We start from the raw sequence: 18,653 nt of genomic DNA, 5'->3' as shown, positions 1-18,653 counted from the left end.
AACTCCTAGGACTAGATTCCATAGTAAAATGAAGCTTACATGTGAGCTCTGCTTTTCTTCTTTTAGTTCTTTGAAGCAGATGAGCAACACAAACGTTTAGAAGCTGAGCTGAGAACTAGGCTCGAGGTTTTGGAAACTGATGCTGCCCAGCATCAAGCTGTGGTGGACAGTTTAACGAGGAAATACACGGATACCATAGAAAAGCTGCAGAATGATAAAGCCAAATTAGAAGTAAGGCATTTTTCTCTTACTTGCAAGTTTGAAAAGTTCTGAAATGAAATGTCTTGCTGTGTCAGTACTTACATTGTGAGATTATCTTCTTGCATAAAGATCAAGTCTCAGACACTAGAAAGAGAAGCTAAGGACTGTAGGCTTCGAACCGAAGAATGGTAAGTGTTTTTATTTAATATAATAAAAAATTGCTTTAAAGAAATAACTGCTGTAAAAGATTAACTGGATTATTTTTAGAGAATAATACCTTAAAAAAAAAAAAAAGACTTTGATAAAACTCAAAATACTGGGCAACAGCACATTCACATCAAGACTGTGCAGGTCAGACCTCTTTTCCTTCTGCTGAGTATGTAACTAGACAATCAATTCTGCAGATTCAGCTTTCAGTAAGAGCAGTTTTGTCGCCAAGCTATTTTAAGTAGCTGTGAAGTTGATGAAAGCTTGAATTTATTTGTAATGGAATGCTATAAAAAGTAAAGAAACTATTGAACTTGTATGAAACAAAGATATGTGAGTCTTTACAAACTGCTTCTAAAAACAAAGCTTGCGTAAGGTATGCTGAGACAACTGACTGAAAGTTGCAGAAATCCCCCTCCACCCCAAAAGCTTCTTGAACAAGCGCTTTTGCTTCAGGTATAACACGCTCAGCTAGAATATTTGAAAGGTTTTCTTGAAGGATTGTATTGCTAGTTTTGGAATACCTTCATTGTCTTGAAGACAAGTTGTAGAAAATGGGAAGAAGTTGACTGTGGGCCAAATCAGATTAGGGTGCACTTCTCTGAAGTTCATTAGTAAGGTGCATTTTTTTAAAGATATATGTGCAGTATAATCTTTAATGTAATGGATAAAATGCATAGTGAATGATCAGATGAAGAGTTCCTTCTTTCAAATGGTAACCTTGAAGTATGTATTTTAATTATTTTGATAGATGCGAAGAGACTTGAATTCAAATAACTCTCTTCTAATACAGGTCAGGGTTTCACTAAGAATGACTTGCAAAAGAGGATGAAAGCTGTGTTTTGCTGCTGTTTGCTTTTTTTATGGTGTTTGAAAAACAGTGTAGTCTTAATCTGCTACTATTCAGTTCAGAGCTTGTCTGTCGTGTTCTATGATGACTGGGTAATTAATGTCATAAAAAATTGTCTCCACCATTTAAGAAGGGAGACTTTTTAAAAATAATAAAGCCTAACACTTCTTTATTTTAAACACTGAAATCAGTATCTAATGAACACATCACAGTAGATGTCTTTGAGAGTAGTGCTCTTCTGTTTTCCCCACTCTTTCATGGGAAAGGATCCATTTGCCTCCGACACCCACACTTTATTCAGGAAAGCCAGGGGATATGAGACTTGACAGCCTGCATGCCTTGAAAATTAAAGGGCAGAATGTAAAACAAAACGTATCAAACTACTTGTTTGCCATTCCTTTATAATATAAAAAGGAAACATCTGTATTTTTTGCAGTTTCTTTTGAATTTATTTTCTATCGTGCCCAATGCTATGCAGTCCATGCTGTACAGTTTCTATGCAATTTTGAAGCTGCTTTTCAATAAAAATGTTTGTTAATGTGCATGAGCTACTTATTGGCCAGTTTCTTCATATCTTGCTTGTCTATTTCGGGTTCTTTTTCCTTGTTAGTCCTGATAAATTTCCACATATCAAATGTTTTTGTAAAAACAAAAAACTGTCACTTTGACACCTTCCCTCCACCCTCCACTATATGTGCAGGAGTTCTAGATGTCAAACAGGAAGCAAAACAGTGAAGAATTTGGGGGCCTAAGTGGGGTAAGGTGTGGAATTTGGTCTGAATCAATATGCAGTAATCTTTGTTGACATATGTATATAATGTTGGAATATGTCACTGTTCATCTCAAGAATCTATACTAATGATATTAGTAATCTTAATAATTTAGGTTCACATCTATATAGACAATCAAGTGCAAGTGAAGCAGATCTAGAGAAAAATCACTTGAGAATGCATCAGAAACATAATTGCCAAGTCGTGTGGGAATGGGCCATATCATAGTAGTATTTAAATATGGGGCTTTGAAAAGCTTGTGAGGTATTTCTAATAGTGATGTGACATAGCTACGTAGGGAATTATCGACAACTCACTACTTGCATATTGGAATACTGCATCAGATATATAGTAACTAATTTAAAGGCACTTTTGCATTCCCGTTCAAATTCCAGTAGAAAAGAATACCTTCATATAGCTTATACAATAATTGCAGAATTGGAAAATAATGTAAAGATTAACTCTGAAGTAAGTTGAGCTTATCAAGAATGGAACTTAGCATTTACAACAATTTATTGCATCTTTCGCTGCATTTGTTAGGGATTAAAATACAATGTCATATATTAAATATGACATAAGGAGGAAAAATTATTCCTACTGTCTTATTTCTGTCTAACTTCTGGAAAGAGACAGATAACTGTACACTCAAGGGATGCTTATGGTGAGCTGTGGTGTTGGTGATACAGGTTAAATTTTAAAGGTTTACAGTGTGTGTGTGTGTGTGGTTTTTCGTTTGTCTTTTTGTTATTTAGCCAGCAACAGTTAAAGAATCTTCAAGCAGCTTTGGGCAGTAGACTGGAAGAATCTCTATGCATCATCAATGAAAAAGTACCTTTTAATGACACAAGTACGTATTGCCTTGATCTGGGTTTCTTTAATTTGGGGTATCCATCTGGAGGAAGTACTCCTTATGAATTAAAATGTATTAGCTGTAAGAAATGTTGGACATCTGAACAGACACTTGGAGGTAATTGTAATAAGTATTCATAATACTCATCATAATCTTGTTTAGTGATCTTAAAATATCAAGTTTTTATATTTTTATATATCTCTCTAATGAAAATCAAAACTTTTGAAGGCTTTTGAGTAATTTGCCACTTGTCTTGCTTAGTGTTGACAGAATATTGTAAAAGAGGAAGGAACACTGTCAATTTACTGGTTTCTCCACAAAGATTTCTTTAGTTACTCATCTCAAAGAATATTATTTTTGGCAGGGTATATTCAAGAGTTTCAGTAAGTTAAAGTGGGGATAAACTAGTGGCTGCAGAGATGCTGACTTAATGAGGCATTGCATCAATAATGGTCTACACTTATACTAAGTGGGAAGTCTGTCAGCGTGTCTCATATCTGATCAGGGAACACCCAGACTAGTTCTCATCTGTGGTTTGTCTCGGACTCGTTCATCTTTTCAGGGAAAAAAACCCTTTGAATTTGGGGACTCTTACCCGAAGAAACCTTTTTTTCTGCTTCCTTTCCAACTGCTACTAGATCAACTGAAGTGCAGAGGATACCATGAAGTTAGGAGTGCTCAGCCTTTGCATTGCTTTGGTACAAGAATTGGTTACTATGTGCCAGATCAGTGCTGCGTACTGGATGCTTTTGTAAATAGCTTGAACACGAGGTTGTACTTGGGCAGGCAGCAGTGTGTACTCTTCTGGCAGTGAGACTAGGAGGACCTGGAATAGTGAAAAAGCTGAAAGTAGTGGAGAAGGAGCAGAGAAGTGAAAACAGGCTGTTGAATTTCCAGTAGGTTTTATTGGTAGCTCTTGCATTTTTCATTCAGTTTAAAACTTGATGACAATGTTTTGAATAGCCTTAGGTTCTCTAAAAGCTGATCTGGCGGGTGCTGCAGGGGTGAGCCTTCCAAGTTCTCCACTGGATTGGCAATCCAGTGAGTCTGGGCTTAGAAACACCAATTCATCTTCTCTTTAGGAAATGTTGACTCTCACAGCATGTTATGCTTAGGTGTTGGTGCCTTGAGTTCATACCCTTCTCACTTCTTTCCTCTCACAAAGATCACTTTGCCTGGCATCTACTGCCTATTTCTACTTCTCTGGCTTCTTTAGCTGATTTTGTCTTACAGGTGGTTATCGTTGTAGTGAAACTTTGATGCAAATAATTTGTTTATCTGCTCACTCAGCTGCCATAGCATAATGTTTTCGCTTGTGTAGAAAACACTGCAAATAGTGGACAGATCTTTTCTGATAGAAGGATGAGAGAAGGTCAGGAAATGTTTGTCTGCTGTGGATTCCAACTGTCTTGCTGTAGGCTCTGTAATTGGTTTTAAGTGTAACTAGCAGCTGGCTTCAGTTTCAGTAACAATCAAATGACTTGTTGACTGCTAAGCATGATTTTGAGAGTAGAAAGATAAAAAAAGTTTTCTGAAGCATTTACTTACAAGTAGGATTCGGTAATTTTGGACAGTTTTTTGTTCTGAATACAACTACCTCTTCCCATGTGTTAATTGCCAAATGTGAATGATACAAAAGGAATAAGAAGCTGTAAATTTCCTTTGTGCAAATTTTAAACTAAAGTGGTTATTATTCCATTTAATTGAGGATGGATGTGATCCCTTCTAAATCTATAAGACTTTGTAAGCTGTTCTCTAGGTACAAATATCCCTCTACCTCTTTAAAAATTGTGCCCGCTTGTAATTGAATAATCATGCTAGTTACTCTGTAACTGGAACAGAATGCTGAAATATGTGGAGAGTCCATCTTATTCTAAATTATCAACAAATCAAGTACATACAGAAGCTTTTTTTTTAAATGTGCAAACCATTAAATACATTCATGTTATTTGACAGTCCCTGGAATGTAATTGAAATCTGAAGATCCTCTTGAATTCTTTAAGGAGTTTTTAAAAAGATTTTCACTCTTGTTAGTGATGAATACTGTTCTTTTGGACAGGAGGATTCTGCTCGTACCTATCAAATTCAGGGTGTTCAGATGGTTAAATTTGACTTACAATCTGAGGCAAGTATGGAAGTGCTTTCTCTCCACCTAGTTACAGTAGCAGTTCGTAAGTGAGGATGTTTAGGCCTACTTTGAGCCAATTGTTTGTATCTTTTTAGTTAATGTTACTTACATGAACTGTAATATTACTGCAATGAAATTTTATTTTTTAAAAAATAAATCACTATTTACCAATAAGTGTCTCTTAAAAAACCATGATTTAATAAGTGCATATAACTCAATTTTTGTCCTGTAGGATCTAATCAGTACAATGCTCTGAATGTACCGTTGCACAACAGAAGATACCAGGTAAGCACTTCTTGTGGCTTCATGTGTAAAGATGCATCTTTCTACACAGATACTGAATAAAAACAGTCATTTTAGTGACCCGAAATGGCAGAAGACAGCCTGTCGTACTACTATGATGATATTCCAAGGGAATTTCTGTCCGCAGAGCCTCTGCACTTTTCAAAAGGTGGTATAGACTGTTCTTACGTTGAGGAGTCAAGTTGTCTGCTCACCTCACTTCACTAGAGCTAATCCATTGACTACTGGCTGATGATCAGTGTAGGTATTAACTCAGGCATGCCTTTCTAAAAAGAATGGCAAAAAGGTTTAAATTTGTCTCTTATTAAACTTATACAACATATTCTTTTACTATGCTAACCTGCAGTAAGTTAGAACTTGAACATTTCATTTTTAATGTTGCTTAAAACTATGTTACTTTAGAGGTCTTAAGCTTTTTGTTGAAAAAAGGTGGTTTTGGTATCTTAAATTCCTTTTCCCTCAAACTGAGCTTCTTCAGTCACATCACTTTAGCCCCAAAGAATGTTTGCATTTGTAAACTATACATTGGTGTGTACGCTAGAAGACCATATTAGTTAATATTACTTGTTACTAGTGATAATCCTTTTAAGGAATAAATCATGTATCTTTGAGAACTCTGCATGGTTCATTTACATTTTATGGGATACTTCTTGCCAAAACACCTCTTGCAGCCAAATCCCTTATTAATTTAAATAGTATTTAAAAAAAAAAGAAACAGTTTCTATTCATTACTGTAATTTCATCAATTTCCTTGGGAGTGTGGTTTACTCAGTATTCAAAAATGAGCATTAGTTTTCTTTGAATAACTAAATAAATCAAAGCTTTTTACAGTAGTAAATCAGATACCTTGATGCAGTCAAAATTTTCCTATTTTGCTGCCACTGAGGATGGGCTCCATAGCACTCTGGTTTTTCTCTTTGCTTGTATGATATGTCTTGAACCTTCAAGTTAGTGCGGTCAGATGCCATTGTAGCAAGATTTCAAATAGCTGCTTTATCCTTTCTTTAGAAGTGCCTTAGACCTTGTTCCTAATATGTCTGCTGTGAGAACAGGTGACCTGCTGTCCCGTTTTGTGATGGAAGTAGCCTTAAATCAACCTGTTGCTGAGTTCTAAGAAAAATCTGAATAACTGCATGGAGAGTTTCTTCCTTTACTATTTTCTGCTAGCACTATGTCAGCCAGCCTCATGCTTCAAGATCTGCAGTCTTGAAAATGTTCCAGGACAGATTTTTATGACTGGCTTTGCCAGTGGAGGCAAAATGCTAGTGTATTAACACAGGCTGCAGTGTAAAGGACAGCAAAACAGTAATACTGTCTGTTTTCCTTCCTTGCATAGCTAATTAACATACACAAGCTGAGTATGACTGCATTAATTACCACCATTCTTGATCCATAATCAAGAGTCACTTGATTTAACACTTCATTGAAGCATTAGGAATACATCTCTGAAGGATAAGTCATTCTTGGCTGAAATGTCACTTTAACCTTATTCTCTCCTCCATAAATCACAACAGAGTGTGGTTTTCTTCTCTGTTGCCTTTGCTTTTTCAGAATGTTCCATTTTGGATTCATTTCTTGGATACCTTCCTACTGCACTAAAGCCATGGAACAGCCTTATTCATGAGCAGCAGCTCAGTTCTGTCCAGGTGGGAGAATAAGAATTGAGTGTTGCTGGTTAGAGAAGCAGACACCTCTTATTCTGGGTGAAAACCTCATTGGTTTTTACTAATTAAAGTTAGGTTTCTTTATGGCCAGGTGTTACAAATTTCTCACTATCACCACACTGAAAGAACTGAGCTGTTGTCAGCAATTAGTCTGTTGGTCTTTAGAAATCTTAATTTCAAAGATGATTTCTGTAATTGTGCTAACCTCTAAGCGTTCTTGTGGCCTGTAGTTTGAGAAATGCAGCAGAAGCAAAGCGTCACCTGTTGTATGAAATAATGTACTTTGTCATAGAAAAACATGCCCTTCTGTGTGGCGTTGTAGTTTATGAATAAACTTTAAAAATTAAGTTAAAGATAATTGCTGCTATGTATTTTAGGCTGAACTAGTAACAAGAAAGAAATGGTTGATAGCAATTTTTTGTATCCAGCCATAGAATTTTTTCATATTTGAATAGGTACATGTCAAATATAATAATTTTATAACTGTCCTTACAGCTGAAGTTGCGAGACCTTGCTGGCCAGGCGCTGGCTTTTGTTCAAGAACTTGTAACAGCTCTTTTGAACTTCCATACATACACTGAGCAGAAGGTACAGATCTTTCCCATTGATTCTGCAACAGACACGATATCACCGTTAAATCAGAAGGTAAAGCTTACAGATTTCAGCTACAAGTATATTCCATTATGTAGACTTTCATGAGTGAATAATCTTAGTCATGCAAACTTCCACCACCTTTACTGGAATGTTATGAGTGTTACTGAGAGGCAGCCTGTCCTGCATGAGAAGTCTTTTCTATTGGGTGAATTCTCTGAATGTGGGTGACGGTGTAGCTGCAGAGAATCCTTTTCCCCTGTGCCTCTGCTACAAGAGCAATATAATAGTCAAACCAAGGCTTTGCTTTTTAAGTGCTAAATTCAAGTGCATTTGTCAAAAGTTCAGCTGACTTTTTTAAAACAGACAAATATTGCACTGCTAAATAGATGCTTGTCTTAGTTAAGGCACTGGGGCATGGGAGATGTTGAGACAGAAGGTCTTGTGTTTAAAGTGTTTAACTGTAATGTGAAATAAACTGAATGTAAGGTAGGCTTATGAAGGAGAGAACTTTGACTCTGTTCCCTTGTCAAAAACCAACTTTATAATCTGATTTTGGGCTATTTGTGTAAAGACCTTTCCTGTAAGTATTCTGAAGCTTCAAGTCTGTAAAGCATGTTGAAATTATTACGAGAAACCTGACCTGTCTCTTTCTGCGCAACTCCATGGGAAGACTTTTCTGAGGGTATCGTTCAGAGCTGTTAAGCTTCATCTTTTGACTTTCTATGCTATGAAGCATGGAAAAGAACTTTTGTGCACAAGGATTTGTGTGGGGATGCGTATATGTATGCTTTGGAATAAAATTGCTTTAACATCAGAGTTGTTGACTTCATAGTGCAAGTGGACCTATGTGCGTTTAAGTTGCTGGAAGACAGTATTTTCTGATTCAGACTAATTTCAATTTAGTAGTTTGTAGGGCTCAGACTTAAGCTACCGAGATGGACGTGATTTGCATTCATCAGATGGCTGCAATGCATGTAGTGGCAATGTTAACTATCACAAAACTTTCCTCTTCTTGGGAAGACCTCCTGTAATCTCTTTGCAGGCAACAAATATGCTTGCGAAGGTGTTTATCCACTAAAGAAATCCCACTCTATTTACCTTCTCAGTTGTTTCAGCTATTTGAATCAAGAATACACTTTTACAGAGATTCAGCATAGGTCTTAGTTTGAGAACATTTTCTTGCTCCTGCCACCAAACGTACTCAAAATGGCATATCCTTCTTGTGCAAACTATGTGGCATTGTCATCTTCGAAATTCTTTGGGGCAGGAACTGTCTCTCCTTGTTTATGTGGCCCAGTGTGGTGATTGGATTCTACAGACACTACTGCAGTTTACGCTAAGGGAATAAAATCAGGTTTCTTAGACATCACTTCTCACGCATTTTTTTCCTTAATGTCCTAGTTAATGCTTCGTTGTCGCTTTTCAGCAGAGAAGTGCTTTCCCACAGCTGAAACGGGCAACTTAATCAGAACTGTAATTTGGTTCTCCTTTTCTGATAATTGACTCTGATTCAGTAGTTCAGGCTTTGTTTGTTTTCAGAATTGTCTCTTGTAGTCTGCCCCATTGTGTATTCATGATCTAATTGCCTCAATGCACGCTACCTCTCGTGGCTTTTGCCATGACTTTCCAGCGGTGAAGCATCTTTTATCGCTCACTGAAGCTGCTGTTGCTCCTGTATTTTTGATTAATTTATCTGTTTGCTTGGCAAGTGTTCTCAGTGTGATCTTAGCTCCTCCACTGAGCGGTTCAAAAACCTCCCCTTAATGTGGTAGAGAAAATGAGACAAGTGTCAGGTAGTGGCTTAGCACACTTGCACTGATTTATTTTTCCCCAACTCCAGGTCTTGTCTGGCGCTTTCGAGCTATTTTCCCCACCAAACACTCAAAGTAGATGTGGACAATTCCCTTCCAGGTTCAAGTATTCCTTTTCTCTTTAAGTCTTGGATTGCTGGGTTCTGCTGGGTCTTCAGCATCGTGCCAGATAACTCCAGTCCTCTCTCTTGCAACACAAGTCAGGAGCATGTGTTATTTCTTTCTCCTTAGATTTAGGAATTTTCCCTAATTCCATCCAGATTTATGCATGCATGAATGAGAGCTTGGCATCTCTCTTTTCTTAACACTGTGTTACTGCACTGTAATAATACAAGAAATAATTAAAATTTCTCATACCCTGTTTGCCTGGGATCTTTAGCTACTATTGTGGTATAAATAATCGAAGGTGAAGGTATCTTTCTGTGGGGTAAAATAAAAACCAAGATCACTTTTGACTACCTATGTCAATCTGTGGAAAAAGCTTTTTGTAATACTGTGGTATCAAAATTGAAAGCTGACAGTACTGTTAGGTTTTGGTTGTGTGTAAGAGTAAACGCCTTTGTTCTCAGGTATACGTTTTTGAAGGCGAAATTAGCCACAGAATTTACTTAAGCAATTTTTAGCAAAGTCAGGTAGCTCTATGAGGCCAAAGTTTTGTAATTGCCCAAACCTGTCATAGTTCTTGAAAGTAAGATTCTCCTTTTGATTAGTTACAGCTCCATCCTTTGCATTGGCATAAGCATGCTTTGACCCATGTTGAAAACTGGACTGGATAAAGATAAAGATTAAAATGTGTCTCTTGCTCTCAGTTTTAACTCTGTTTAGTTCTCCAGTACTTTGCACAGCATAGCTGTGCAAATGTTTGTGCTGATGCACAGGACAAGGGCTGAGAGGCAAACAACAGCTGGGAGGAAGGTAGGACAGTTTATTCTGGTGGCTTAATGGTGCATGGATCTAGCCTTAATTTGATAGAGTTGAGCAAGGAATGCAAGAATCTTTAAACTTAAAAAGCAGGGGTTTGGTGTGCTGTGCATGGCAGTTAAAATGAGATAGGGTGCTGTGGCAAAGCCCCAGATGGGGTTTTGCGTGGGCTTCCATTGTAGTCTTCACCATTTCTCACTTTCCCTCAAGGTGTGTTTGTGTGTCCTGTAGAAGAGGTTGCTGTACATCACTTGACAGTTATATCTTATTATTGACGTCCTGGGGATCATTTGAGATGACAGGTGCTTTGCTAAAGTGGACCGTTTGATTGTTAACTTGAAACAGTTTGCAAGAGCCTTCAGCAAGCACCATTTTAAAATCTCTCTGTACTCAGTTCTCACAGTATCTTCATGAAAATGCTTCGTATGTTCGCCCTCTGGAGGAAGGAATGCTTCACTTGTTTCAGAGTATTACAGAAGATACTGTGACAGTCCTGGTAAGATTTCTTATTTTTAGCATTGAAAAAGATCTTTACAGAGCAAAAATACTTAATGTGTTGTTTTTCCTTCCAGGAGACAGCTGTGAAATTGAAGGCCTTCTCAGAACATTTAGCTTCCTACTTATCCTTTTTAAGAAAGATTCTTCCTTATCAGTTAAAAAGGTACTTTTGATTTGATCAAATTAAAGGGGCACTAGGTGTCAGGCGTGCAGCATTGTCAACATCTGCAACTCAAATATTTAAGTCAGCCCTTAAAGTGCTCTGGCTTAAAAGGCACAACTTTTTTTTTTTTTACCTGCTGGTTTTTGAGCCTTTAGGTTATGCATGTTTTTTTTCAGCTGGGCATTAGAGCTAAAACCAGGTATTCTAAAGCCTTTTTTCCACCCTCACAGATGAGACTTTAATGAAAGCTGCACAGATTTTTAATGTTTCTTAATGTTATTCAATAGCATTGATACTATTCAGGTATGATACACTGAAACTGTTGATTTCTTGAGCCTGTCTGAAGATTATTTATCATGCAGTAAATATAGCAATGTAGTAAAACTTGGCCAGATGCACATCCCTTCTGCAGTGAAAATCTTTGTTCCCGAGTGGGTTGAAGGGGGGTGAATTATTAGTACAAAGGACTGCTTAAAAAGAGGTTTTGGGTTAAGAAAGAAGAAAAAGCTTGTTTTATGCTTTCTTTGTACCTGTTCTCCTGCTCCTTAGGAAGCAAAAGGTAAATTATGTGTAGTAGAGGAAAAAGTCTTTAAAATGATGCAATCAATTCCTTGCCGTGAGTGTAAACCATTCCTGGCTTGTGACTGAAGCTCCTAAGAGTGGAGATAGTACATGCACTAATTTTCATGTATTGCCAAGTTACTCTGATACATTAACCTTTCTAAAATAAATTCCTAGTCTATTGTTGCTCTGGACTGGGGATGTAGAGAACACTAGTTATCTACTCCAAAACTCATGAACTTGTTTTTTAAGATAATTGCTCCCTTTTAAAAAAAATAATTCATATATTCCTAGTTTGGAAGAAGAGTGTGAGTCTTCTCTTTGCACAGCTGCTTTAAGAGCTAGAAATATGGAGCTACACAGAGACATGAAAAGGTTGACTGCAATCTTTGAGAAGCTACATACATATGTTAGTCTTCTTGCGTTACCAAGTAAGTGCCAGTTTTGGCTCAGTTGGTTACATTGTGACTGGAAGGTACTAGTTTTCCTTTTGGACCAGTGTTAGGGTTTTTTGTTTGTTTGGTTTTTTGTTTGGGGGTTGTTTGGTTGGGTTTTTAAACCGTACACACACAAAATGCCTTCTATGATAGAGGAAAACAAGATTAGTGCTACTCTTTAAGTAGAGTCTAAACTATGGGGCAAGTGAGTTCTGCAGTATGCTCTGTGATTCGGGACCCTCTTTTATCCAGGCTGGGAGACAGTGTGCTGTAGAGTGTTTCTTTAATGCTCCACACTATTCCTTCTGGATAGACATGGGTGTGGTGCAGGGCTGGAAATTATCAGGCAGTCACATGTACCATATTTTAGACAGTCATAGTTAACTGTAGAGAAGAAATGACTGTAGGTTTTTATAGTATGATTGACAGTATGTCTTTTGTCATCTCTTGTTCATGAAACTGTTAATAAACTACATTTTATTACTAATTATCACTTCCAGCTCCTCCTGTTCATAAGATTATTAAACTATAACTCTCATGGCAATGACTAAAATCAGGTAAAACCTTTGTGTGTATGTGTGTGGGGAAACTATCTCCAAATGCATACTGTAAATAATAAGAGGAAACAGTTATTGTATGGCTTCAGGTTATTTCAGTCTTCACTCTTTAGAAGGATCCAGATGATCCTTTCTACAGCAGTGAGCATGTAAATCTTTCTGCATACGTAATTGCTTTTTGAGACCAAAACAGTTGGTATTTGTAAAGTCTGAATGAAATTCAGGAAACCTAGAAGTCTTTTACCTGCCTACTCTGGAAAAATTTGGTATATATACATTTGATATTGAAGGGGAAATTTGAGTAAATGAATCTGTTACGATTTTCATACTCCATGCAAATGTTTCTAGTAGGTGGAAATTGGATTATTTTCAAAGCTAACTCTCTTCATTCATGGTCAAATCTTAGTGTTGTTTTTTTCCCTTTCTACGTGGTACTCTTAGGTACAAAACCAGAAGGACTTCTTAGGACAAATTACAACTTGGTGTTTACAAACATTGCTGCAAGTCTTCATGGATTTCATGATGTTTTAAAAGGTGAGAGTACAGGAATATTGTTATGTTTCAGCTCTGCTTCTTTCTGTTTAACATAGCACATGTACTCTTTCTGTGACAATGTTGAATGTGTAATATGTGATAAATCTCATTTGTTTTGCCTTTACAAACTAAGATAAGAAGCTAAACCTAATAACTACTTGTTTTGGACATGTATGCATGTTCTTCACTCCTCTGTTCTGTTAGCTTTGTTCTTCTAAGTTGCTGGAATATTTAATTGTGGTGCTCTAGATCTTCCTGAGCAGTATCACTTTATTTTCTGAACTTCATTGCTCTAGTGGAACTAGCATACAGAATGGAATGCCATTAAATGTATATATTTTCCCCTGCTTGTGTACTGTTGACCTAGTACCTGCCTTCAAAGTGGAATTTTTCCTTACTGTTTTTAGGTTGATTACTATTTTTAACATGAATATATAACCAAAGCTTGCAAAGAAGTCTGCGTTCTTTTTGAAACTTAACTTCCTCCTTGAAAATGGCTTACCTTCATTTTATCAGAAGAACTTGGATATGTTACATGTGAAGTGATGTTTGGTTAAAACTCAGGGAGTTTTAAAACACTGATGTTTCTGTATATCCTAGAATTTCTGTGCCGTATAGCTGTTCCCAGGGAGAAAATAATCCGTATAGGCGAATTGTTTTAATACTAGTCAGCTGTTTAAACATTAAGCTTTTATAATTTTAAGCAAATCAGGTTTTTTCTTTCTTTTAGTAATAACATCAATAGCATGGCCCTATTTTGCAGAGTCTTTTTTAAAAAAAGTAAAGATTATATTAGAGATTGTACCTCAAACAAAATGAGATGCTAAACCAAGAGTTTTGTAGCATAGATAAGTTTATTGATAAATACGTTCTACCTCTTAATATAGTTACTATAATGTAAAATCAACCCAACTTATACTTCAGCAAAGGAAATAAAGAAAATACAAGTCAAGTACTGAAGAAAACTGTCAGTTAGCTAGCAACAGAAATGTTGTGCTTAACATCTCACACTCCCATACTCCAGAATGCTTAATTTGTCACTTCTCCTTCCTTCCCAACCCAAACTAATCTCCAACCGCTTAAGCTTGCCTCAAATTATAACTTCTGGTGGTGGCGACCTGGGATTTCTCCATTCTGTAGCAATAGTACTGTATTGTAAAATAGGTGCAAAATGTTCACTTGTCAAATAATTACTTATTTTTAATTAGGCCAAGCGGAGAATGTTTGTTCTTAAATTATAAATATTTGAGTCTTTTTAAATTTTGGTGATGTTGAAGTTAATTAGTATATTTAAGCTAAGATGTTTTTGTGAATGACTTTCAGGAAGTTTTGTGGTGTGTGTGGGTTTTTTGTTTGTTTTTTTTTTTCCTCTTCTCTGAAGACTGTTCTGTTAATTTTGCCTGAAAGAATTTTAGAATATAGGAAGTAGCATTCTAAACTTCTGGTAGTCTTTTAGATTTGCTCTGACGGAATTAAAATACTCTTCCCAAGTCATGTAAGCTTAACACTTGGATATTGAACATGACTAAAAATTCTGCTTTTAAGTGTCCTGATGTAAACACATGGAAATGGAAAGTATACTTGTGAAATGAAGTGCTGGTTCAATGTGAGCTTGGATCCCCTATATAGCTATGATTTTGGGGATACAGAGTACACTTAAATATACACCTTTATTCTGCCTTGCGTAACAGGCATAACGTTTATTCCTTATGATCACAAACAGTTGTCTAAGGCAGTATACTGAAGAACTAAGAGTATCTGGACTAAACTTTTATACGACTTAAAGAGGGGAGAAGCATCTGAAGCCTGAGGTCATAAGCTGAATTTGAAAATGATTGCTGAAATAGACAAAAATCATAATTTGACATAAATGTGTTTTTTTTCTAGATATTTCCAAGCACTACAGTCAGAAAGCTACTTTAGAACAAGATGTTCCAACTGTCACACAGAAACTCATAACTACAAATGACTGTATTTTATCCTCTGTTGTAGCTTTAACAAATGGAGCAGGCAAGGTAATGGATATTTTTGTTTCAATATAATGCCCTAACTTGTGCGTTTTTTTTAAAAAAAAAAATCTTAGTTGAATGATTTGGAAAATCTACGTGTGCCTGTGATATTAATAATCTATAGTATCAGGTTTGTTCTAAGGTATTTTCAGGCTACAAGTTAAAAAAAACTGAATGGGTGATAAAAGTAGATACTATGAAGAGGATGCCTTGCATTAGTAAGGTCTAAGTTATGTGGAAGAGCCTGTAGCTTGTGTGAAATTTTTGTTGTGAAGTCCAGTTTCACTAAATACTTGTCTGTCTTTTGAAAAAGTAATTACTCTGAATCTTTCTGGTCCACTTAATTCAAAAAGTGACTTTTCTTGATGTATCTAGATTGCCTCGTTCTTTAGCAACAACTTGGATCACTTCACTACTTCATTGAGCTATGGCCCTAAAGGAGGAACGGAGTTCATCAGCCCTCTTTCAGCTGAGTGTATGCTGCAGTACAAGAAAAAGGCGGTTGCTTACATGAAGTCTTTGAAGAAGGTTTGTTCAGCTAGCATGCTTGCACAGAGATAGCACAATTCTCTTGATAGTTGGTTATGCCAAAGACAATACAAACTAAGGATTTTCAGTATTTGGAGTGGATGAGATTCTCTGAAGGAGAATATTTGGCTGAGGAAATGGAACCCTTAGAGCAATAATGCTATTGAAAAATTTAGAGAGCATAGTTGCTCTCACAACTGAGGGTATGTGCCAATTCTGCCATTACCTGTTTCCACTAATTACTTCTGTGCCAACACTCCAAGTGGAAGAGGGTAGCTGCTTATTTAAATTTCCTCCCATATTCACCAGGAATATGGAGTGAATGACATCCTATTCTTATACTTGCATTCACTGGAAGACAGTGGAGAGCAACAGAAAAAAAAAAGCAGCTGAAAAGGAGGTATGCTGGAGAAAATGTGCTGAACCAAAGGATTGAACACTGCCAGATCTCCCTGTTGTCTCCATTAAAATTAACAATTAAGTGGTTCGCTTAACAGTTGTTGTTAAATCACTTTACTGCAATGTCTGTAAAATGGACCTTAAGATGCATTTGATCATTAATTAACACCTGGAGTTTTCTGAGCACTTTTTAATGAGGTGTGTGTTTTGGGGTGGTATTTTTTGTAAGCTCAAACCATTTTTTCTACTGGCTGTTAAACACTTGGAAGATGTTTTTTCTTCCCTTTACTAACGGAGGGCAATAAGTAAATAAATGTAGAATACATATTCTGATCTACTGTGAAACATGTTTTGAGGTTTCTTTTATCCTTCTGCAGCCTTGTGCAGATTCAGTGCCTTATGAAGAGGCCTTAGCCAATCGCAGAGTTCTTCTGAGTTCCACAGAAAGTAGAGAAGGTCTTGCACAACAGGTATTCTGGTATAAATTTTACTAACATATAAAATACACTATCATATAAAGGTGAAGTAGTATCAAAGTCTCCACATTTATGCGTGTGGTCATTTGTACATATGTATGCAGATACTGAAGCTTAAAATTAGACTGTAGATGTCTTACTTGTAGAGTTCTGAAAGTAAAACTTATCCCTGTCAGGCTGGGTTATCCAAGACTTGTTCTCCTGTAGCTGCAGAATGTACAGGTAGCTATAAGAGACAGGATTATGCCACTGATGTCTTCATTTATAAATACAAGAAGTCAGGCAATCTTTAATTCAGATAAATGGAAAATAAAGACAAGAATAAGGCATACTGAAGTATTCATTTATAATGTTACATACTGTTTTGAGTGCTTTTTTGGACTATGCAGGATTTATTAGCACTGGTTAAGAGCAATGATTTTTCTTTTCAGTTAGACTCTATTAATAGATTGCAGTTTGTCATTCTTGCAGTGCGTATGTATATATTTTTTTTTTTTCTGGAAGGTGAGGTAGAGGGAGGTTAAATGGTATTTAAAAGGCCTACACAGTTTGACCATCTCATATGAATGAGACTGATTAATACTAAAACTGCTTTATTAGCTTGAATGCTCAGACTGTGCTTGAGTCACTGTCATTGAACTTTTACAGAAGAAAGACTTCAGTGGTTTTGGTTTTTTTTTTTGTAGTGGCCAATATTCAAAGTGTATTAGAAGGGATGAGATGAATTTCAACAGAAATGTGTGGAGTGATATTATGTGTACTGTTCCATAGTTGATTTCTTATCTGGACAAGTGGGTTCTTCTGTTTGTGTGAGGTGGGGCAGCTGGGAGGGGAGAGATTGTTTGTCTTTCTAGCATAGAACAAGACAATGTTAGTGCCAGGCACACATCTCTCAAGTTTTCATAAAATTCTTCCCTGCTTTGATTTTTCACCTAATATGATGTTGCCAGTTCTATGAGCTGTAACTTTGTGATGCATGTTTCAGACTAATTAAATAACATGGTCATTTTTGACACATGACCACAGTTAAGCATACGGCTCGAATCAGTAGTTGTTTACCTGCTGCATTATTCATTAGCTCACTTATGTAATGGTTTAAAACAATACTGTCTTCAGACGTTTCTTGTGTGTGGCTTTTTTCCCCTTGTGTTCAATAACCTGCACTGTAAACTTTCCCTCCTAAAGGTCCAGCAGAGTTTGGAGAAAATTGCAAAGCTTGAGCAAGAGAAAGAACACTGGATGTTGGAGGCCCAGCTAGCTAAAATAAAGCTAGAGAAAGAAAACCAAAAACTGAAGAACTCTCTTAGTGGACATTTAACTGAAACTATACAAGAGCGTTCTGTTTTGCCAAATGTAGCTGAACAAAAGAAGGAAACCACAGAAAAGAGTCTGAGGGAACCTATTAAGAGTACTAGTCTGGTAAGTGACCTTTTCCTTCAATAGAGAAAAGCCCACTTTCTTTAGTAGTAGTACTGTTTGATCAGTGGAACACTAATAATGAAAGCTTTTTGACTATGTTGAAATGCATTCACACTTGGGCTCCTTGTATTTGCAAAGCTGCTTGCTCATACTTTCTGCAGTTTGGAGCTTCTTGGATTTTGAAACTTTAGTATCACTAAACTGTCTTTATCATGGAGATATTTTTGTAGTTCTGTATTTGTATGACGGAGGGGGAAATAATAGGTGCTTAACTTCTGGATTTTTCTGACTCTGTAGTTAGGAAGCCTTGCAAGTAGTATCTATCTCAGGTTGGCTCTGAGTTTCCAATACTTTTTTCATCTCTAGGTATGTTAAAGCAAACGGAAGTAGCTAATAAGTATTTTTAAACGGGTTAAGACCTATTACAGGTCAGTTTACTGTAGCTTAATTTTAACTTGAAGAAGCTGTTCCTTCCTATGAATGTAACCTTCATAGGTGCATACAACTTGGGTTCAACAATTGCTTTTGCATATGGCATGCATTCTGTCCTTGCTCTTCTATGTTGGTAAATGGCTTTTTCCTGTTTATTACTAGTATTTAAAAGGGGCTGGCCTTTCTTCTGAATTACCACTTTTGAAGTGGTATTAACAGGGATGTCATCTGTAAGAAATAATCGATCTACTCAGCTCAGCACTCAATAGAATTCTTTTTTTTTTTTTTTAACTCCCCACTTTCCTGCTCCAGCATAAAAATGACCAGTGGATTGTTTTGAA

General features: G+C 36.6%; 1 protein-coding gene across 3 annotated transcripts in view; it reads left to right on the top strand.

Moving 5' to 3' along the window:
* Positions 1-18,653, top strand: part of PPP1R21 (protein phosphatase 1 regulatory subunit 21) — a 34,267-nt gene that overhangs the window by 6,678 nt on the left and 8,936 nt on the right. For all 3 annotated transcript variants that reach the window (XM_050894333.1, XM_050894334.1, XM_050894335.1), the window contains exons 5-17: positions 67-231; positions 331-389; positions 2,781-2,875; positions 5,239-5,291; positions 7,469-7,618; positions 10,694-10,795; positions 10,872-10,960; positions 11,816-11,952; positions 12,957-13,049; positions 14,937-15,064; positions 15,434-15,586; positions 16,363-16,455; positions 17,647-17,880. In XM_050894333.1, the coding sequence (XP_050750290.1) occupies positions 67-231; positions 331-389; positions 2,781-2,875; positions 5,239-5,291; positions 7,469-7,618; positions 10,694-10,795; positions 10,872-10,960; positions 11,816-11,952; positions 12,957-13,049; positions 14,937-15,064; positions 15,434-15,586; positions 16,363-16,455; positions 17,647-17,880 (1,551 nt within the window). The remainder of the gene's footprint in view (positions 1-66; positions 232-330; positions 390-2,780; positions 2,876-5,238; positions 5,292-7,468; positions 7,619-10,693; positions 10,796-10,871; positions 10,961-11,815; positions 11,953-12,956; positions 13,050-14,936; positions 15,065-15,433; positions 15,587-16,362; positions 16,456-17,646; positions 17,881-18,653) is intronic.

This window comes from Gymnogyps californianus, chromosome 3, assembly GCF_018139145.2.
Source record: "Gymnogyps californianus isolate 813 chromosome 3, ASM1813914v2, whole genome shotgun sequence".
Taxonomy (NCBI): Eukaryota; Metazoa; Chordata; class Aves; order Accipitriformes; family Cathartidae; genus Gymnogyps; species Gymnogyps californianus.
Note: the sequence above shows the minus strand (reverse complement) of the source record. Positions and strands in the feature narration are given on the sequence as shown.